The 22,744-nt window shown below is 41.0% G+C and overlaps 2 protein-coding genes across 5 annotated transcripts in view; one reads left to right on the top strand and one right to left on the bottom strand.

The window, feature by feature from the left end:
• Nucleotides 1–675: 675 nt before the first annotated feature.
• On the bottom strand, nt 676–13,766 carry LOC129842649 (uncharacterized). The gene is made up of 6 exons (XM_055911277.1): nt 13,223–13,766; nt 11,820–11,962; nt 11,256–11,568; nt 10,465–10,623; nt 9,910–10,050; nt 676–5,881 (listed from the first exon to the last, which is right to left on the bottom strand). The coding sequence occupies exons 1-6, from the start codon at nt 13,764–13,766 to the stop codon at nt 5,580–5,582; spliced, it is 1,602 nt and encodes a 533-aa protein (XP_055767252.1). The 3' UTR covers nt 676–5,579.
• Nucleotides 13,704–22,744, top strand: part of usp48 (ubiquitin specific peptidase 48) — a 26,824-nt gene continuing 17,783 nt past the window's right edge. For 2 of the 4 annotated variants that reach the window (XM_055911101.1, XM_055911080.1), the window contains exons 1-2: nt 18,965–19,212; nt 19,695–19,829. In XM_055911101.1, coding sequence (XP_055767076.1) covers nt 19,696–19,829 — 134 coding nt within the window. In that variant the 5' untranslated portion in view covers nt 18,965–19,212; nt 19,695. Of the gene's footprint in view, nt 13,792–14,484; nt 14,694–18,964; nt 19,213–19,321; nt 19,830–22,744 lie in introns of those variants that run through there. The other 2 variants (XM_055911096.1, XM_055911089.1) reach the window with 2 other exon arrangements.

Below are 22,744 nucleotides of genomic sequence, written 5' to 3'. Positions count from 1 at the left end.
CGGGAGAGAGAGACAGACCAGTCTAAGTTCAATGTCTTATGTGTTATTCTGCAAAATATCAGACTACTTGAACGTTTATATAGTAAATCCATTTGAATTCAATCACTTTTTGACAGCATACCTTTTGATTTAAACACAACTTTCCATAAATGTCTGCCCATGGAAGAAATGATCACTAAGTGACTTTTTGGACCTGAATGCCAAAACATTCAGGAGATAAAGGTGCTCAAAGTATTCAAGAGCAAGTTGTGTCTCAACCAATGGCAGGCACTACAACAAAAAAGTATGATTATGTAAACTACGGTCTAAACTACAAAAAAATACTGGAGTTCACGCATTTTTTGATAATTGACATTTAAGGATATATTTTTTTCAATATATTCAAAAATATTTTGACAACCCTGCTTGTAAGCTTTTGAAATTATATCAATCTCAACCATTTATATGTTCTAGTGATGAAGACATGGTATGGCGGGGTATGCAAAATAGGTCAACTTTGAGCACCTTTATCTCATGAATGTTTTGACATTCAGGTCCAAAAAGTCACTTTCTGAGCACTTCTACAATGGGCAAATATGTATGGAAGGTTTTGTTCAAATCAAAAGGGCTGCTGTCAAAAAGTAATTGAATTCAAATGGATTTACCCTATAACATGAGGCAATGTCGAATCGATCATTAATGTTCTAAGTTTAATATTGTCAAACATATATTTACATATCAGACAGTGGTGAATACGAAAACAATTTCCTTGTTTGTGGATCAAATACCATGGAGTAAATAAGTATACATAGATAATGATAACCAGACCTGGGTTCAAATACCTCAATTATCTACACATAACATTTAGAAGTAAGTATTCAAATATCTTATATTTGAAAAAAAAAGTAGTTTAATATGTACACATATAGTACACACTTGGAAAGTATTTGAAAATGGTATTTGAAATAAGTATTTGAAAATACAATTTGGTAGACTATTTGTTTTTTCAAATAACAATTAAAATACTATTTTACTTGTTTTGGGCTGCATTGAGTATTTAAAAATATTTAAATGGATTTTAAATACCAGCTACTCAAATACACATTTTGAACCCAGGTCGGATGATGACACTTCAGGCAAACAAACATCAGCTTTAAAAAACACACACTTTGCTTTTGAATATGGAGGTTGTGTCAATAGTACAAAGGCAGTGGTAGAACATCTATTTAGCCTTCTGAATAAAAATAAACCATAAGTAAAAAATAAAACATCTGAAACATATGAGAAATAATGTATTTACACAATAGTAGTTCTAGGGACACAAATCATTTTGGTCAATGAGACAGAACCAAAGCCCCATGTCTTCTTATTTGTGATGTTGACAACACATGTTTTTGATATCATGTCTAAAAGGTAGGCAGAAGCCCTAGTGTAGAAAAGTATACTAATGCACTTGATTCATTATTCATTATCATCTCTTTCAGCACAGTCCATGACCTCCTGAGGAAAGTCACGGTTATATCCATATGCGTTAAGTCTCTGAGAAAGAGCAAGAGACCGAGAGAGAGAGGTTGAGTGGTTGGGGGAGCATACCTTCAATTGTCGCTTGGCAACTCAGAGTAGAGAAACAGCATTTAGTCAAGCATGTGTCACCTTTACAAAGCCTCGAGAGCACCTCTCAAAATCATTCAAGACAGAGGTGGGGGAACAGTATAATCTACACTACCGTTCAAAAGTTTGGGGTCACTTAGAAATGTTCTTGCTTTTGAAAGAAAAGCAAATTTTTGGTCCATTAAAATAACATCAAATTGATCAGAAATACAGTGTAGACATTGTTAATGTTGTAAATGACCATTGTAGCTGGAAACGACTGATTTTTAATGGAATATCTACATAGGCGTACAGAGATTCATTATCAGCAACCATCACGCCTGTGTTCCAATGGCACGTTGTGTTAGCTAATCAAAGTTTATCATTTTAAAAGGCTAATTTATCATTAGAAACCCCTTTTGCAGTTATGGTAGCATAGCTGAAAACTGTTGTCCTGATTAAAGAAGCAATAAAAATGGCCTTCTTTAGGACTAGTTGAGCATCTGGAGCATCAGCATTTGTGAGTTTGATTACAGGCTCAAAATGGCCAGAAACAAAGACGTTTCTTCTGAAACTCATCAGTCTATTCTTGTTCTGAGAAATGATGGCTATTCCATGCGAGAAATTGCCAAGAAACTGAGGATCTTGTACAACGCTGTGTACTACTCCCTTCACAGAACAGTGCAAACTGGCTCTAACCAGAATAGGAAGAGGAGTGGGAGGCCCCGGTGCACAACTAAGCAAGAGGACAAGTACATTAAAGTGTCTAATGTACACCTCACAAGTCCTCAACTGGCAGCTTAATTAAATAGTACCCACAAAACACCAGTCTCAATGTCAACAGTGAAGAGGCGACTCCGGGATGCTGGCCTTCTAGGCAGAGTTGCAAAGAAAATGCCATATCTCAGACTGGTCAATACAAATAAAATATTAAGATGGGCAAAAGAAAACAGACACTGGACAGACGGAGATTGGAAAAAAGTGTTATGGACAGAGGAATCTAAGTTTGAGGTGTTCAGATCACAAAGAACATTCGTGAGAAGCAGAAAAAATGAAAAGATGCTGGAGGAATGCTTGACGCCATCTGTTAAGCATGGTGGAGGCAATGTGATGGTCTGGGGGTGCTTTGGTGGTGGTAAAGTGGGAGATTTGTACAGGGTAAAAGGGATCTTGGAGAAGGAAGGCTATCATTCCATTTTGCAACGCCATGCCATACCCTGTGGAAGGAGCTTAATTGGAGCCCATTTCCTCCTACAACAGGACAATGACCCAGAGCACAGCTCCAAACTATGCAAGATCTATTTAGGGAAGCTGATATTCTGTCTATAATGGAGTGGCCAGCACAGTCACCAGATCACAACCCTATTGAGCTGTTGTGGGAGCAGCTTGACCTTATGGTAAGTAAGAAGTGCCCATCAAGCCAATCCAACTTGTGGGAGGTGCTTCAGGAAGCATGGGGTAAAATCTCTTCAGATTACCTCAACAAATTGACAAGTAGAATGCCAAAGGTCTGCAAGGTTGCAATTGCTGCAAATGGAGGATTCTTTGACGAAAGTACATTTTGAAGGACACAATTATTATTTCAATTAAAAATCATTATTTATAACCTTGTCAACGTCTTGACTATATTTCCTATTCATTTTGGAACTAATTTTATGTATGTTTTCATGGAACACAAGGACATTTCTAAGTGACCCCAAACTTCTGAACTGTAGTGTAGTTACACAACAAGCACGGAGGGTAAATTAAGAAAGGTTATGTGTCTACTCGAGGCAGGGTCAGTTTACATGGCATACATGAGCACCGACATACATGTGGTGTCCCCAACATGGGACATAAAGTACCTAAAAAAACTGAGGAGTGGGATTTATTTTATTAACAAAAATATAGTCCCTGTTGGGTAAGGGGCATACATGTGTGGGAAGTGAACATTTCAGTGGGAGCAGGCTGAGTGGGATTTCTCATGCTTTTGTAACTAGAAATCTAATGGCAACATACAGTTGAAGTCGGAAGTTTACACACACCTTAGCCAAATACATTTAAACTCAGTTTTTCACAATTCCTGACATTTATCCTAGTAAACATTCCCTCTTAGGTCAGTTAGGATCACCACTTTATTTTAAGAATGTGAAATGTCAGAATAATAGTAGAGAGAATTATTTATTTCAGCTTTCATTTCTTTCATCCCATTCCCAGTGGGCCAGAAGTTTACATACACGCAATTAGTATTTGGTAGCATTGCCTTTAAATTGTTTAACTTGGGCCAAATGTTTTGGGTAGCCTTCCACAAGCTTCCCACAATAAGTTGGGTGAATTTTGTCCCGTTCCTCCTGACAGAGCTGGTGTAACTGAGTCAGGTTTGTAGGCCTCCTTGCTCGCACACGCTTTTTCAGTCCTGCCCACAAATGTTCTATAGGTTTGAGGTCAGGGCTTTGTGATGGCCACTCCAATACCTTGACTTTGTTGTCCTTAAGCCATTTTGCCACAACTTTGGAAGTATGCTTGGGGTCATTGTCCATTTGGAAGACCCATTTGTGACCAAGCTTTAACTTCCTGACTGATGTCTTGAGATGTTGCTTCAATATATCCACATAAGTTTCCATCCTCATGATGCCATCTATTTTGTGAAGTGCACCAGTCCCTCCTGCAACAAATCACCCCCACAACATGATGCTGCCACCCCTGTGCTTCACGGTTGGGAGGGTGTTCTTCGGCTTGCAAGCATCCCCCTTTTTCCTCCAAACATAACGATGGTCATTATGGCCAAACAGTTCTATTTTTGTTTCATCAGACCAGAGGACATTTCTCCAAAAAGTACGATCTTTGTCCCCATGTGCAGTTGCAAACCGTAGTCTGGCTTTATGCCGGTTTTTGAGCAGTGGCTTCTTCCTTGCTGAGCGGCCTTTCAGGTTATGTGGATATAGGACTCATTTTACTGTGGGTATAGATACTTTTGTACGGTCCTTTGCTGTTGTTCTGGGATTAATTTGCACTTTTCGCTCCAAAGTCTGTTCATCTCTAGGAGACAGAACACGTCTCCTTCCTGAGCAGTATGACGGTGGCATGGTCCCATGGTGTTTATATTTGCATACTATTGTTTGTACAGATGATTGTGGTACCTTCAGGCATTTGGAAATTGCTCCCAAGGATGAATCAAACTTGTGGAGATCTACAATTTTTTTTCTGAGGTCTCGGCTGATTTCTTTTGATTTTCCCATGATGTCAAGCAAAGAGGCACTGAGTTTGAAGGTAGGCCTTGAAATACATCCACAGGTACACCTCCAATTGACTCAAATTATGTCAATTAGCCTATCAGAAGCTTCTAAAGCCATGACATCATTTTCTGGAATTTTCCAAGCTGTTTAAAGGCACAGTCAACTTAGTGTATGTAAACTTCTGACCCACTGGAATTGTGATACAGTGAATTATAAGTGAAATAATCTGTCTGTAAACAATTTTTGGAAAAATTGTGTCATGCACAAAGTAGATGTCCTAACCGACTTGCCAAAACGATAGTTTGTTAACGAGAAATTTGTGGAGTGGTTGAAAAACGAGTTTTAATAACTCCACCCAAAGTGTATGTATACTTCCGACTTCAACTGTAGATAGAATTGAATAGGTGACCCTAGGTTACTTATACACTCAGAGAAGAACCCTCTATTGAATCCAATCTAATACACTTTTAAATACAAAACAGTCCGAAGAACGTAGCATCAGTCATTCATTGTGTAAAGCACCAGAAAACAAGAACCTACAGTGACTAAAACAATATAATATAAAGCCTTTCCCCGTTTTAAGAACGGTCTCAGCTTTGCAGCACTCCTTCTTCCATGACATTAAGAGTCCTTGTAACCCAGCAAAAAGACAAGTATCATCTCAATCCATCAGTCTAAAACAGGAAGTCTGGGTCATCATGTCTGTGAGTCCATCTATCTCACTGTTAGCTATCATAGAGGTTATGCTTCATAGCAACAACAGTCCTGCGCTACATAGCGACTGCATTGCCCCCCCTACACAGCGAGAGTGGTGGCGTTAGCAGTGGATGTGGTGAGGGTGGACAAGGCAGCACCGTTGGTTGGGACCTGTCCTTGTGGTGAGACCTTAGCTGGTCGGTGCTCCTTGTTCTGGGCACAGCTACGGGCACAGAGCTGGCAGGAGGCACAGGCTGAGTTACAGCATGGTAAGAAGCGGCAGATGCTGATCCTCCAGAGGAACCAGCCTGGAGACCAGCAGCACCAGCACAGCAGGACCACGCCAGCTATCACACCCAAGGCGATGTAGAGAGCCAAAAGGGACAGGTAGGGAGGAGAATCTGGGGGAGTGTGGAGACATGAGAGTCGAGTACAGTTAGCAATGGGGTCTGCTTGCTTGTAATAGTAAAACCATCCAAATACTTTGTTGTCCAATCACAGTAAAGACTTTTCCTGTTATTCTTTGATGATCAAATCATCCTTCAATTTAAGACAAATGTCTGGCAATTTCCACAGACAATTTTTATCTCCTTCGCCAGACGTATTGGAATGAATAAAATAATGGTTGTGGTCTTGGCTGGACATCTGGTGGCTTGGCAAAGACAAAAAGGCAATCTAGCTTCAGTATCTATTTGCACCAGTGTCATTAGAAAAGGAACAATAGTGACTGGGAACTCAAAGGGGTCATATTCACCACTAAGAATCCATCACAGTTTATTGGTTTACAACCGGTAAGGTGGAAATTAAGAGCTATGTGCATCCCAATTAGTTTTATGCCCCCTGTCATTGATGTGCTTTGCATTCCAATTAGGTTCCTGTTACTTTGTGCTGAAATAGAGTTTACAGAAACAAACAATACCCCATCCCCTACACAAGTTTGTGGCTTACCCAGCAGTTAAGAAATAAGGGATCTTTGAAAAAAAGCCACTGTGCATTCGGAAAGTCTTCACACCCCTTCCCTTTTTACACCTTTTGTTACGTTACAGCCTTATTCTAAAATGGATTAAATAAAAACAATTCCTCATCAATCTACACACAATACCCCAGAATTGTCACACCCTGATCTATTTCACCTGTCCTTGTGATTGTCTCCACCCCCCTCCAGGTTTCGCCCATCTTCCCCTGTGTATTTATACTTGAGTTCTGCTTGTCTGTTGCCAGTTCATCTTGTTTGTCGAGTCAGCCAGCGTTTTTCTCAGCTCCTGCTTTTTACCCCAGTCTCTCCTTTTCTCAAACCCTGGTTTTGACCCTTGCCTGTCCTGTCTCTGAGCCTGCCTGCCCAACTACTCTGCCTGACCTGACCCTGCCTGCCGTCCTGTACCTTTGCCCCTATACTCTGGATTATCGACCCGCCTGACTTGACCTGTCGTTGCCTGCCCCTGTTGCTATAATAAACATTGTTACTTCGACAGTCTGCATCTGGGTCTTACCTTGATTCCTGATAATAATGACAAAGCGAAAACAGGTTTTTCTAAATTTTAGCAAAAATCTTACTTACATAAGTATTCAGACCCTTTGCTATGAGACTCGAAATTGAGCTCAGGTGCATCCTGTTTCCAATGATCATCCTTGAGATGTTTCTACAACTTGGAGTCCACCTATGGTAAATTCAATTGATTGGACATGATTTGGAAAGGCACACTCACCTGTCAATTTAAAGGTCCCACAGTTGACAGTGCATGTCAGAGCAAAAACCAAGCCATCAGGTTGAATTAATTATCCGTAGAGCTCTGAGACAGGATTGTGTCGAGGCACAGATATGGGGAAGGGCACCAAGACATTTCTGCCGGATTGAAGGTCCCCAAGAACACATTGGCCTCCATCATTCTTAAATGGAAGAAGTTTGGAACCACCAAGAATCTTCCGAGAGCTGGCCGCCCAGCCAAACTGAGCAATTGGATGAGAAGGGCCTTGGTCAGGGAGATTACCAAGAACCCGATGGTCATTCTGACAGAGCTTCTCTGTGGAGATGGTAGAACCTTCCAGAATGACAACCATCTCTGCAGCACTCCACCAATCAGGCTTTTATGATAGAGTGGCCAGACGGAAGCCACTCCTCAGTAAAAAGCACATGACAGCACACTTGGAGTTTGCCAAACGGCACCTAAAGGACTCTCAGACCATGAGAAACAAGATTCTCTGGTCTGATGAAACCAAGATTGAACTATTTGCCCTGAATGCCAAGCGTCACGTCTGGAGGAAACCTGGCACCATCCCTACGGTGAAGCATGGTGGTGGCAGCATCATGCTGTGTGGATGTTTTTCAGTGGAAGGGACTGAGAGGCTAGTCAGGATCGAGGGAAAGATGAACGGAGCAAAGTACAGAGAGATCCTTGACAAAAACCTGCTCCAGAGCACCCAAGACCTCAGATTGTGGTGAAGGTTCACCTTCCAACAGGACAACAACCCTAAGCAGCCAGCCAAAACAATGCATGAGTGGCTTCGGGACAAGTCTCTGAATATCCATGAGTGGCCCAGCTAGAGCCCAGACTTGAACCCAAGCTGTGCAGCAAACCTCCCCATCCAACCTGACAGAGCTTGAGAGGATCTGCAGAGAAGAATGAGAGAAACTCCCCAAATACAGGTGTGCCAAGCTTGTAGCCTAATACCCAAGAAGACTTGAGGCTGTAATCGCTGCCAAGGTGCTTCAACAAAGTACTGAGTAAAGGGTCTGAATATTTATGTACAGTACCAGTCAAAAGTTTGGACACACCTACTCATTCAAACGTTTCTTTATTTTTTACTATTTTCTACATTATATAATAGTAAAGTAGTAATAGTAAAGACATATAAAAATAGTAAAGATATAAAAACTATGAAATAACACATATGGAATCATGTAGTAACCAAAAAAGTGTTAAACAAATCAACATATATTGTAGATTTTAGAGTCTTGCACACTCTTGGCATTCTCTCAACCAACTTCATGAGGTAGTCACCTGGAATGCATTTCAATTAAAAGGTGTGCCTTGTTAAAAAGTTAATTTGTGGACTTTATTACATTCTTAATGAGTTTGAGCCAATCAGTTGTGATGTGACAAGGTAGGGGTGGTATAAGAAGATAGCCCTATTTGGTAAAAGACCAAGTCCATATTATGGCAAGAACACCTCAAATAAGCAAAGAGAATTGACAGCCCATAATTACTTTAAGACATGAAGGTCAGTCAACTTTCTTCAAGTGCAGTCGCAAAAACCATCAAGAGCTATGATGAAACTGTCTCACGAGGACTGCCACAGGAAAGGAAGACCCGTAGTTACCTCTGCTGCAGAGGATAAGTTCATTAGAGTTACCAGCCTCAGAAATTGCAGCCCAAATAAACGCTTCAGAGAGTTCAAGTAACAGACACATCTCAACATCAACTGTTCAGAGGAAACTGCGTGAATCAGGCCTTCATGATCTAATTCATATTTTTGATTCCAACCTCCGTGTCTTTGTGAGATGCAGAGTAGATGACCGGATGATCTCCACATGTGTGGATCCCACCGTAAAGCACAGAGGAGGTGGTGTGATGGTGCTTGCTGGTGACACAGTCAGTGATTTATTTTGAATTCAAGGCACACTTAACCAGCATGGCTACCACAGCATTCTGCAGCGATACACCATCCCATCTGGTTTGAGCACCTCCAGACTGTGTAAGGGCTATTTGACCAGGAAGGAGAGTGATGGAGTGCTGCATCAGATGACCTGGCCTCCACAATAATCCGACCTCAACCCAATTGAGATGGTTTTGGATGAGTTAGACCGCAGTGAAGGAAAAGCAGCCAATAAGTGCTCAGCATATGTGAGAACCCCTTCAAGACTGTTGAAAAAGCATTCCAGGTGAAGCTGGTTGAGAGAATGCCAAGGGTGTGCAAAGCTGTCATCAAGGCAAACGGTTGCTACTTTGAAGAATCTCAAATATATTTTGATTTGTTTAACCCTTTTTTGGTTACTACATGATTCCATGTGTTATTTTATAGTTTTGTCTTATTCTATGTCGAAAATAGTAAAAATAAAGAAAAACCCTTGAATGAGTAGGTGTGTCCAAACTTGACTGGTACTGTAAATGTGATATTTTGTTGTTTTTTTTCAACAGTTTTTGCTTTGTCATTATGGGGTATTATGTGTAGATTGATGAGGGAAAAAACGATTTAATCCATTTTAGAATAAGGCTCTAACATAACTAAATGTGGAAAAAGTCAAGGGGTCTGAATTCTTCCCGAATGCACTATATACAGTAGTACAAGTAAAGCAGTTGGAGTTGAGCTATTTATTCTATTAACCTTTACTCAACCAGGTAAGACATTGGGAACTGATCATTTTATAATAACAACCTCCTAGTTGGTAAAGAGGAAAACAATAACCTGCATTGTACCAGTTGTCACTCACCTGTCACTGAGTCGTGATGGGGTACGCCGTCCGGAGTGCCACAGTCCCTATTGGTGGACATGGGCAAAGTGGGCGCGTTTAAGACAGGGGGTGGTGGGGTCACTGCTGGGGGAGGGGCTTGGGCTGGGGCCAGCTGACCTGCTGAGGAGATGACACAGGTGTTATTTACCTTTTCTTTACTAGGTAAGGTGACTGAGAACACATTCCAATTTACAGTAACAAAAAGTTGTACAGTTTAGAAGAACGGTAGAATAATACAAATTGGGTGGCTTAAGGTGGTCTAGTGATCTAAGCTGCTGCTTCTGGTGCACATACTGTCCACTGCTGCAGTATGGGTTCGGATCCGGCCTACCACTTTTTCAGCACACTCTCCTGTTTCCTCTCTACTTGTGACCTAACAAATAAGTGAGGAGAGGGACTGCCCCACTCCTTTAAAAGTGTATAAACTGTGTGATAGTGTAATAATAGCGAGACTTAGTCTGAAGTTTGTTGGGGGCCACATAGACCACCTTTAATTAAAGGCCTGTTGAACAGGTAGCTGCACAGGTGTGATACCTGAGTGACCTTTGCACCCTGAGGGCAGGTGATCCTCCAAGTCACTCCCGTCCCCACAGTTATCAATGCCCTTTTCATCACACACCAGACTCATGGGGATACACTTCCCATTCCGACATGGGAAGTAAGGCTCACTGCTGCACGCTGATTGGTTAAAACCTGAAAATGGATAGAGAAAGATGGTAAATTTGATTTGTTACGAACTGCACAAACTACAGTTCGTGAGTAGGCTACAATTTTGTTGTGGCCTTCCTGCAATTCTACAGTTTGCCATGTGCAAAGTGAAAAAAAGTGCAGTTGTATAGCTAATCCCTTGCTATTCTACACATTTTGCCATGAGGCGGAGATACATTTTTGCTGTTTTATAGCAAACTTTCTAGAATTCTACACATTTTGTCATGGGGCAGAGAGGAAAATGTTGCATTTTTAAAGCTAATTAAAGCTAAAATATAGTTGTGTTGAGTGTGATAAAGGCACTAGATTATCAGCTGTCTTGTTTGCTAAATTAACAAATGAAGTAGGCAGTGGCATGGTGTATATAGCCATAGAAACACAGTGACATGCCTCAATGCAGTCATATTATTATTGGGGTTTGGGGTTATTGGGGTTTCAGTTAGTAATTTTTGTCCACCTTTCCCATGAGAGTGAATGTCATTCCAGTGCACTGCTTGCTATGAATTCTATCTGATGGTGTTTGCATGTTTAGGTAAAAAGACAAATAATGTCCCATTTTGGAACAGTGTTTATTTTTTGGGGCTCAATCTGATTGGGTGGCTGGCGTCATGTCTCACCCAGTCTGAAGGAGGTGAAGTCCCCCACGAAATCCACTCGAGGCAGGGTACCTTGAGTCACCAGACGCAGGGTCAGGTGATTCCCTGTGGACAGCACCGGACGAGGTGGGCTCTTCCCACACAGCGTTGGTCCAATAGGAGGCGAGTTCTTGTCCCGCCCATCATAGAACTGAATGTATGATCCCGCATGACATGGGTCCCCTTGCTCCACCACTGGAGTCGACTCAGGGGACTCAGGGAAGAGGGGGGATGGACTTTGGGGTGCTAAACGAAGCAGGCTGTAGACCAGGAAGAAGCGGAAATGGAACTGGACCTTCAGGGGGAGAGGAGGGAAGAGCTGACGAACATTGCAAGGAATATAAAGTTAAAAATATTGGTATTATCACCCCTAACCCTTGCCTTGGAACTGAGAGGAGTGGATAGCTGTAAGAAGTCAATGTGAAATATTATCATATTGCATATACCTATCCAGATCTATACAAGGGCCAGGAGTCAATTTGGAATATTGGGCATACATGTGTATAGTGAGCACAAAAGTGAGGGGGTGTGGATCGTGGTGGGCACCTTGTCCTTGGGGGAGGCGGCCTGCATAGTGAGATGGCAGTCCGTTCCCATGGTGACAAAGTAGTACTTCTTGGACTCCTGGTGTGAGTTGACTATCATCCCATCGCCCTGGATGTTCTGGCCACAGAAGTCCACCACGTTGACTGGAAGAAAACCCACAGATGTATACATGTAAGTAGCATAAAGGAGCAAACTACTTGTCTGTGAGGATGTGATGTGTAAACAAAAATCGACTTTCTCTCTGTTTCTCCACAGTCCCATTGAGTTCCTGACCGATACTGAATTATGAGCATAATATTAAAAACTATGACAAACTAAAACAACTGAGTTTGTTACAGGTGATTAGAAGAAACAAATAGCCAGAACAGGACCTGAACCAGCAACCCTGCAGTTACAGGTCAAGTGCACTACCCCTGTGCATGTAAAAGTCCAGACCTCTTTGCTTGGGTGGTAATACATTTACATACATGGAAGCCACAGTGAGGGTCTAAGGCTGGGGGCCAACTGATGCTACTCCACACACCCACTCTGGACAGTGAGCCAGATAATGGGAAGATTTACAACCCCTTCATGGGTTTATAAGCTCTGTTTCCCTAGGCAACCACTGGATCCTCCTGCGCTGACCTACCAGAGTGCCCCAAGAAAGGGGACTGGGAAGCCACCGCTGGTGGAAAATCACCAGTCCCACAACACTACCCAAATAAAAACATTGCCCGCAAGAGAAGAACTGTCCAAAACATGGACAAAAGTATATCCTTGAGTCCCTAATAAAGCGTTTTACAGGTAAAAATAAACAGCTCTGGTACTAGTGTAAGTTCTCACTGGGAGGAGGTCCAGTATGGAAAAGACAACTAAGGTGACATGGGGCAACTCCTGATGTTTCTTTCTCAATGATTATCTGTTGTTGATAATGATAAAAGCATAGATTTATGAAAAGTTCATTAAGTTTAATGTCAAAAGTCTGTTAAAGGTTATTTCTGTGGAATACAGGTGAACAAAAATGGGAATAAATATTTCATGAATTAAAGTTGAATTAAAACTAATTCAAACCCCTGTGTAAACTATTTCACAAATTAAGAAGTGTCACATGACAAATTATCATTCAGCTGCGGGCGTAACCCCTGGCTCCTTGGTCATCCAAGGGTTTCTGGTTGTTTGAATGGCAATTTGTTTCAGAAAACAGACTTCAAATCAACGGGTATTTAGGTAACGAATATAATATTGATGCTTCATTATAGTGACTCAGAAAGACACACTGTTTTCATTTACAAAAGCCCAGTGGCACAATGAGAGATCCAGGAGCAACAAATAAATACGTGCACAAGGCAGTGCGTCACGGTAATGGAAAAACGTGTCTGAATCCGCGACGGAATACATCTGAAATTGACCTTCCATCTCCTTACCCGTCTCAAGTGGATTGGTCTTGACTGTCATTATGCTGAGCAGAAAAAACACTTTTGACAGGCTCTGAAGTTGAGTCCCCTTGTTGGCCATCTCGGTAGGTAGTCTACTCCCAAGCGCAAAGGCTGTTGTTCCACTCTGGTGCGCACTCAGGACTACGTATCCCAAGCCCCACAACTCCTCAAATGTGTTGCTTGTGTGTCTGTTTCGGTGTAAAATTATGTTCTTCACGGAAAGTAACCATTTTGCAAAATGCTCTTTGTGTACATTCGGTTGCTGGTGTGCCAAGAGAAGCGCGGTCTTCATATGAGGGACGCACGATGAATATTCCCTTTTAATGTTTCTGACGCCTTTAGGAGAATTACACTTTGGCTTTTGTTCCTTTGAACCCCCATCTTTGTCGAATCCATCTAAGTGTCCTGCGATTTCCATGACAACGGACCCAATACAATTTTTCCAAAGTAGGAGGGGAGCGGGCCCCTCTATCCGCACCCTTTCACCGACACTCAAGTTGGGCGCATTCAGCGAGACCGACTGGCTCTCCATCTGTCTCCCTTTCGAAAAGATTTACGTAGGTAGTTTCACTTGCACTTGAAAGACTTTATTTAGTTTAAGGGATTGGTGCACTTAGACATGCTAGTTAAAAACGTTTTTCTTACTTGCCTAATTGTTAAATGGACACATGCTGAGACATGTCCCGTGTGGCTCAGTTGGTAGAGCATGGCGCTTGCAACGCCAGGGTTGTGGGTTCAATTCCCACGGGGGACCAGGGTTCAATTCCCATGGGGGGACCAGGATGAATATGTATGAACTTTCCAATTTGTAAGTCGCTCTGGATAAGAGCGTCTGCTAAATGACTTAAATGTAAATGTAAATGTAATGTGTTGTTTTGCTTAAAGGGATAGTTTACCCAAATGACAATGCTTCCTTACTCTCTAAACTGTCTATGGACACGGTATGACAGCAATTTATGCGTTGGTTTAGTTATCTGGCACCGTTTCCACGTGCTAACGTTTTAACATTTGTGGCACAAATCGCAGTGCCAGGGAAAATATACCAAAGCATGGATTGCGGTCATACCTTGTCCATAAACTGCTTACAGGGTAAGGAGACAATTTCATCCATGGCCTTACAGTGACACGTAGCCATCTAACTGACACCACTTCAAGGTCAAGGATGAAATTAATTATTTACTGAGTGTAAATCTGAGCACCTGTTATTTTCAGAATAAGAAATTAATCAATAATTAAGTTAACTTTTACAGATCCACAATTAAGAACATCCTGTCGGGCTGTATCACAGTCTGGTACGGCAATTGCACCGCCCACAACCGCAGGGCTCTCCAGAGGGTGGTGCGGTTTGCACAACGCATCACCGGGGGCAAACTACCTGCCCTCCAGCACAGGAAGGCCAAAAAGATAAGGACAACAGCCACCCGAGCCACTGCCTGTTCACCCCGCTACCATCCAGAAGGTGAGGTCAGTACAGGTGCATCAAAGCTGGGACCGAGAGACTGAAAAACAACATCTCAAGGCCATCAGACTGTTAAACAGCCATCACTAACACAGAGAGGCTACTGCCTACATACAGACTTGAAACCATTGGCCACTTTAATAACTGGATCAATAGTCACTTTAATAATGTTTACATATCTTGCATTACTCATCTCATATGTATATACTGTATTTTATACAATCTATTGCATCTTGCCTATGCCGCTCATTCATTGCTCATCCATATATTTATATGTATATATTCTTAGTCCATTCCTTTATTTAGATTTGTGTGCATTAGGTAGTTGTGGAATTGTTAGATTACTTGTTAGATATGGCTGCACTGTCGGAACTAGAAGCACAAGCATTTCGCTACACTCGCTATAATATATGCTAACTATGTGTGACCAATACAACTTGATTTGAACTATAGCCTATATCACCAGTGTTATCCTACAACTGCGTCATGGTATTTCCCAGGTTGAAACAGTGGAGTTATACAGTACAGTATATTCTCCTCCATTGGAAACGCATATGAAGTGTACAGCTAATGAAATAAGAGAAGCAATCTATTGTATTCTAAGTCTAAACTTGGGATGTCCCGGTGCTGTGCCGAAAAGCTCACCCCTACCAGAATACCCTCGCGTGAATGCGCACGCACTCAATTCTTCATTGCTGCGACTTGCTTGCTAGTTGAGATTTCTGATCACGTTAGGCTGCCTTTTATTACTTTTTTATGTCGGTGGGGGTGGCTCTAGTAATGTCTGCAGTTTTCTGTTTGGCTATTTGTCTCAAGTGTATTAGTCCATAAATAAATTCGTCATCTCGCCCATGTCTTATTCGACTAGTAGTTGTTCTAACATTTTTATTGCTTGCCTACATTTTACTCCCTCCTCTGTTTAATATAACACACATACATTCATTATTCATTTCGGTTGCCTGGGGGGGGTTCGACAAGACAATTTTATTGCCTGCCGAAATTCTTCCCCTCCTTCTAATTTCCTTAATTTTGTGGCTAGAGTCAAATACGTTCTGTGGCACACAGAGTCAAATACTTTCTATAGAACAAACTTAACATCAGGATAGACAACCGAAATGAATAATGTATGTGTGTTACATTAAACATGCGCAGATAGATACTGTGTGTGGCTGTGTGAGAGCGAAGTCTTGCATTTTGCTCATCTCAATATATGTGGTGCTATATTTAGCTGAGGCTACCTTTAAGGTAGGGGTTAAGGTTAGGGTTATGTAAGGATTATGGTTAATGTTAGGGTAAGGGTAGGGACGTCCCAAGAATTCCGGATAGCACTAATCAAGGTTTCATTCAATCATGGACGAATGCGTCCAATAATGGTTCTGACTAGGTGGAATACAGTTACGACCGGAAGTAACTTTTTCGTAGTAGGTTAGGAGAACTTTCGTAGCAGGTCAGAAGACTGAGGTTAAGGTTAGGAAAAGAGTTAGGATTAGTTAAATTGCTCTCCTAATCTGCTACCAAAATACACTTCCAGTCGTAGCTATACTCTATCTAGTCACAACCTCCAATAAATCGAGGAGAAAAAACTTCAGCCGCTTGCTTTTTGAGATTTCCTAAAAACTTAGATACAGCTAGACTGGACATTACTTTTCCATAACAGATGATTATGAGAATTAATGTAGCAGGCAAGGAGAATTAGGTTAAGATTAGCAATCATAACCAGCCGTGATTTAGGAGTCCCATAGGGCGGTGCACAATTGGCCCAGAGTCGTCCGGGTTTGGCCGGTGTAGGCCGTCATTGTAAATAAGAATTTGTTCTTAACTGGCTTGCCTAGTTAAAAAAAAAAGGTTAAATAAAATAAATAAATAAAGTAGGAAAGGGGTTGGGAAAATGCTCTCTAACTGGTTGTCACAAAATTGGCTCTATTGTACAAATTCATGAAAACAACAATTAACTTTTTGGTTAGGGTTAGGCATAAGGTTAGCAGTGTGGTTAGGTTTATAATCAGATTTGAAGAAGATAAACTGTAGAAATAGGAGGGGTTAAGCCATGACTTTGTGGCTGTAATAACTAGTGAGGACCCTCCTAACCTCCTACGACAAGTCACTTCGGTCGTAGCTGTATCAAAGTGGCAGGATTTTAGCAGAGCCCCACTGTGGAGGTGTCTTAATACCCATAAAATCTAGCGGTCAAACAGGGAAAACCTAGCGGTCAAACAGGGAAATGTTCCAATTGTTTTTCCACCATACATTTTTTCCCATGGGGAATTTTAGAAACTCTAAATAAGGGCTGTGTTTCGAGTAGGCTTACCCTGACGAGACGTTTTGATAACCATGTAAATTTCTCTCTATATATATATATATATATATATATATATATATATATATATTTATTCGGCTTTATTTACTCTCAGATTATCAAATGCTAATTAGCATCAAAGTAGACATCATGCAAGACTACAAATCCCTACAAGCTCCTGCACATCTCCAGCTGACACCTTTGCTTACAGGTATTGTGTCAATTTAAAACTTGCACAAGACAGTTCACAGAATTGTCAATTTAAAGATATGTAGCCAATTTATTTATTACAAAATTTGGCTAACATTAGATAGTTCATCCAGAGATTCTTACCTTTGCCTCGATTCAGCAGTCTCATCCAGGCATTTGTAGTTCTTTATGACAGCCACATTAGCAGCTAATTAGCATTTCATTTTTGTGGGGTAAATACAGGCAAATATACTGATAAAAGTGACCGTGTCCTATTGAGATTTACACGGTTCTCAAAACGTCACGCCAGGGTAAGCCTACATGAAACACAGCCCTTATTTTAAGTCTTTATAAAATCCCCTATGGAAAAATGAATGGTGGAAAAACAATTGGAACCATTTCCTTGTTTGACAGCTAGGTTTTATTGGTATTATGACATATTGTGGTACTATATTATATTGACAAGATAGTCAAGTGACCACTATAACAATGCAAACACACAGCCTCAGATGGAAGACAGGCAGGAGGCAAGATCAGGTGGGATCATTCGAGCCAGTGAGAGGGCAGATACACAACAGGCAATAGAGATAGACAGAGGACTCATCTTTGTATCTGTGCCGTTATAGTGTCTGTGATACCATGGGCAATCTCCATTTTAAAGTAGTCCATTTTTTTCCTCATTGGCTGATTGCCCCCAATTTATAAGAATCCCTACCCAGTTGACTACCTTTAAATGGTGGAAGCTCTCAATGGCAAATGTTCAAGCTGAAACTATATCCATGATGAGTCCTCTATCTATCTCTATGACAACAGGCACAAATCCTATAAAGTTGTTTTTTCAAAGTTGCCGAAATGCCATGTGCTTCCACTTACCTCCAATATATTATATAGGGGCTCTGAGTTGAAGCCACCATGCCTCCATCTTGGCACTCCCCCACGTTGTAAAAACAATATTTTGGAAGCTATAGAAATGCATTTATTAATTTCTACATTCGTTTGACACATTTATTCTATTACAGACACATTAATGTATACTTCAAAATTATATTATGTGAGCTAAGCATAAAAATAAAAATATCTAAAAACATTACTAATGTTGCTGTCCCCACTACAACAAGAAAATTACTTAAATACATGTAATTTTGTCCTTAAAACATTTAACTGAATGAAATAATAAAGAAATCCATTAATTCCTATGGAATGGAGTGGCAATATGGCAGTCTCTAATTTCCCTCCATACAAAAAATTCTTCACTTCGTGGGTTTATTTTCGTAGGCAGAGTAAAACCAAAGATATCTTATAACTAAACCAAGATAGACTACACCCTATCGTTTACAATGGGAAGAAAGAGTCATCGTGGGTAAAACAAGCAAGGTGATGGGCAGAGCCAAGCCCGAGCTAGCGAGATCTTGTTGGCGCCTTCTCGCATGCGTCTGCATATTTCCGTTAGGGAACGCCTCCTCTGAAGTGCGCCTGTGCAATAACTCAATAAGCCTTTTGCACTCCTAAACAACGCGATTTTTAAAACTTTTACAAAAGGGTAAAGTCTACTAAACTTTAATTCAATATGTTCATAACATATTCTAGTTTTGGGAACACTGTGTTGACATTAAATTATTAATCGATGAGAACATTTGCAGAATGTCTTACAAAATCCATCTCGTTCCATCTTCTCCCACTCCCGGCAAATGGGCCTCTCACTGTCATATTTGGTAATGAGTAGAAACGACAAGCGGATGCTTCACATTTATACATCCGGTGAAATGTCTGTCTCATTGTTTTATCTGTGGTAAAACCTCTCGCTTCGCCTCTTCCTCTCTATTTTTATGGAGTCCCCCGCATTTTCTTTGAAAGTGGCTACGTAGCTGCGTCGACATCAATCGTATGTCATGCGTTAGTACTTGCGCCTAAAACTGAAGGAGGAAATTATTTATTTAAAAACTGACGCAAGGGCGCTAAATCTAAAACAAACTGAATAAAATATGAAAATATATGCAGCTGCACAATCAGAAGTTTGTGATACACGCACGAAAGGTTCGAATGTACATTTAATTTAAAAAAATAAAAAATATATTTATATTCGCTAACAAGTAATGATGGGTAGCTAGCTAGCTAACGTTAGCTTGACACCTAGCTAGCTAGCTACGCAGTTATTCGCAGTGGGGAATATCTGACAAGCTAGCTAACATTATGATTGGTAGCTAGTTAGCTACGACAAGCATCAGCTGATATGATTCTAGTGTTAGCCTATGTATGTTGGAAGGATGTTTAGAGTGTGTAATTCAAGTCTTATGGCATTTAAACTGCTTGCCTGATGTGATTAACGTTGTAGGTACAGTATTTGTTTGGCCTTTTTTCCGCCGACGACTAGATCCATAGATTTAGCCAACTGGCTAACGTTAGCTAGCTAACGACGTTGAGTGACTGCAGCAGTGCCAGTAGCAGCGCGAGTTAGGCCGCAGCATCCTCGGCACCTCTTTGTCAGGGTACCCATGGTAGGCTCTGTTTTCTTGCAGAATGGCGCCTCGCGTACAGCTTGAGAAAGCAGCCTGGCGCTGGGTCGAGTCTGTGAGACCAGAGGACATACAACGGGAACATATTGAGATAGCTTACCGAATCTGTGTACCGGCGTGCAAGAGGGGAGCATGCAGGTAAATGTGCAAGTTTAGCTACCTAGTTTTTCCCCCTAGCTAATTTCTTCAATTCCCAATGTCAAAACGTATCCTTTGTCATATTCAACTGCTATAATGTTGCGAGAACATTAAGGGTGAATTGATTGTGTTGCACAACTATCTTTTGCTATTTTATTATTTTGTAGTTAACTAGTCGGTTGAATTTAATGTGTACTGTATACATAGAATCTCATTGTGTAGCCTATGAATGGAAAGATAGGCGAAACACTTGTCATGACATGTTTTCATTTCCTGTAGTATTTTGATATTCACATTACTGAATGGTATAGACAATTCCTTGGTAACGGAATTACGCTAATACTTATTATTTTGTTACTTTAAAATGTATACCAAACAAAAACCATTGATTTCAAGTTTAACAAACCATAGAACTCTATGCACAAGGACTACTTGCCATGGAACAGTCAAAATCATGTTTCATGTTTCATACCAAAGAATGAAAAAGGACATTAGTAACGTTTGATCGTAAAGTTAGCCTACTGTTCCCCTCCCCCATGTCAAACACTTGTATTCGGGAGGCTGGATTATTTAAGGGGTCAAGATTATTTAAATGGATAAAGTGACCCCCTAATGCTAATTTTAATACACCAATGGTAACATGATATTCTCTTACCTAATTTAAATAAGTACCCCCATGTAACCATCAGGAGGTGTTTGCAGAGGGGTGTGGTTTATATAGCTACTCAATTGGTGCCAAAATTTGACTATAGGGTGTCAGCAAATATAATTAAAAGTTTACACTTCGTCTATTGCAAAGATACTTGTTTACCCTTTCATCTGTGTCTGGTGTTTGCTAGTTACTTGCTAGTTAGGTCTTCAGCTAGCATGGAACAAAAGGGGGGGGGGGGGGGGGTCGTTCAAAACTCTGACACTGTTATCATGTCAACTGCATCACAAGAGACAAATGTTGACCTCATTAACCAGCTTTCCATCCAACCTTTTTACGTGAGTAAAGTGGATGTTGGATAAAAAATGTAACCATGACAGGCCTGATGGAAACAAGACAATTAAGCAAAAAAAATGTTGGTGAAATTATTGATATAACATCATACCGAAGTAAACTTTGTCACGTATTGACATGTTGTGTGGTCCTCCCACTATGACTCATCGGGAAAGCATGCAGTTTATTAGGCTAGAGATGAAATATGAACTTCACAAGGTGGTGAAAATGCAAGGCGATGAGCTTGATGCTCCTTTCCAATAAATATCAAGGGTCTTATTCTAGTGACATGATCATGGGTGCTTGGTTGCAGTTTGACAAATAATAGTGCTGCACCGATATTACATTTTTGGCCTATATGATCCAATATTTTCCTTGCCAAAAAACCTGATACCGATATTTCAAATTTTAGCGGCCCTTTAAGCATTCTAGTACAGTTAAATAGTTACCACATGGATGCAGCGGTCTAAGGCACTGCGAACAGTCCCTGGTTCGAATCCAGGCTGTATCTCAGATTTCAATACTAGTTGATGTCATAACTCAGGAGGATGTCTTTCTCTGGAATGAGCCATTGATCATATTTTTTGCGATATTCCTACCACGAGAAATATGTAATTTATCGAAGGGTCTAGCCTCTTTAGTCCAGGGTGTATTGCATGGTGCCGTTGCCAGATATGATATTATAGAAAGGAGATAGGAATCCAAAGAATGAATGAATGAACTTTTAACGCCCCACCCAGAAGACAGTCTCCCAATTGCGTTCAAGTTGTCATGCTGCATCACGCAATCCCTTCTCAAAGTCGGTGTATATGTGGAGAAACGTACCTATTTTCCTCAAGTATGTAGGGTCACGTTTCCAAAGCTATACGATTTTACAGATGGCAAGTTAATTATCTCACATCTCATAAAATGTTGGGTTTTTGAGCTAGCGCCCAATAGAATCCCATTCACTCCTTGAAAGAGCGCGCCTTGTCCCAGAATCGCCCAGAATGCTACGTGCGGCACATTGACGTAGCATGGGCAACGTTTCCCATCTCCTCAAAAGTATATCTGGCGTTGCGAATGTCAGACTCCACTCTGTGAGGCACATCGATCTGCAAGTTCAACATGTTGAGTTTGTAGACCTTTAAATTGATAGTGCAGGGTGTTTTGGTGATTTTACAGCTAACTAGCTACTTTATATTGTCTTTGGTATTATTGTGTGTGGCTACGTTCGCTTGCTAGCCAGCCAGCCCATCTAGAGAGCATAGCATTGTGGATTTTGTAGTCAACTTGAGCTGATTTCCACAACGATTTTCCAATTTGCTACCAACCTTATTATAACGGAAAGATGAAACATTTGTTCACAGAAAATATTGCTCTAATATTAGTGTTATTTAACACGGTAAATAAGGAATGATTGGTTTTGGTTCGATTATCCCTTCTGTAATCTTTTCTTTTTATTGGCCAGTCTGAGATATGGCTTTTTCTTTGCAACTCTGCCTAGAAGGCCAGCATCCCGGAGTCGCCTCTTCACTGTTGACGTTGAGACTGGTGTTTTGCGGGTACTATTTAATTAAGCTGCCAGTTGTGGACTTGCGAGGTGTCTGTTTCTCAAACTAGACACTCTAAACTACTTGTCCTCTTGCTCAGTTGTGCACCGGGGCCTCCCACTCCTCTTTCTATTCTGGTTAGAGCCAGTTTGCACTGTTCTGTGAAGGGAGTAGTACACAGCGTTGTATGAGATCTTCAGTTTCTTGGCAATTACTCTCATGGAATAGCCTGCATTTCTCAGAACAAGAATAGACTGATGATTTTCAGAAGAAAGATCTGTGTTTCTGACCATTTTGAGCCTGTAATCAAACCCACAAATGCTGACGCTCCAGATACTCAACTAGTCTAAAGAAGGCCATTTTTATTGCTTCTTTAATGAGCACAACAGTTTTCCTCTGTA

This window comes from Salvelinus fontinalis, chromosome 3, assembly GCF_029448725.1.
Source record: "Salvelinus fontinalis isolate EN_2023a chromosome 3, ASM2944872v1, whole genome shotgun sequence".
Lineage (NCBI taxonomy): Eukaryota > Metazoa > Chordata > Actinopteri > Salmoniformes > Salmonidae > Salvelinus > Salvelinus fontinalis.
The sequence above is the reverse complement of the archived record's forward strand: the minus strand, read 5'-3'. Positions and strand labels throughout refer to the sequence as shown.

What these genes read in the sequence shown, in the direction of transcription:
- LOC129842649 (XM_055911277.1), bottom strand. Translation starts at nt 13,766, where the DNA reads ATGGAGAGCCAGTCGGTCTCGCTGAATGCGCCCAACTTGAGTGTCGGT. An exon ending in GACCAATCCACTTGAGACGG is followed by an intron (nt 11,963 to 13,222) that starts GTAAGGAGATGG and finishes GTTTTCTTCCAG; the next exon opens with TCAACGTGGTGGACTTCTGT. An exon ending in CCGCCTCCCCCAAGGACAAG is followed by an intron (nt 11,569 to 11,819) that starts GTGCCCACCACG and finishes CTCCCCCTGAAG; the next exon opens with GTCCAGTTCCATTTCCGCTT.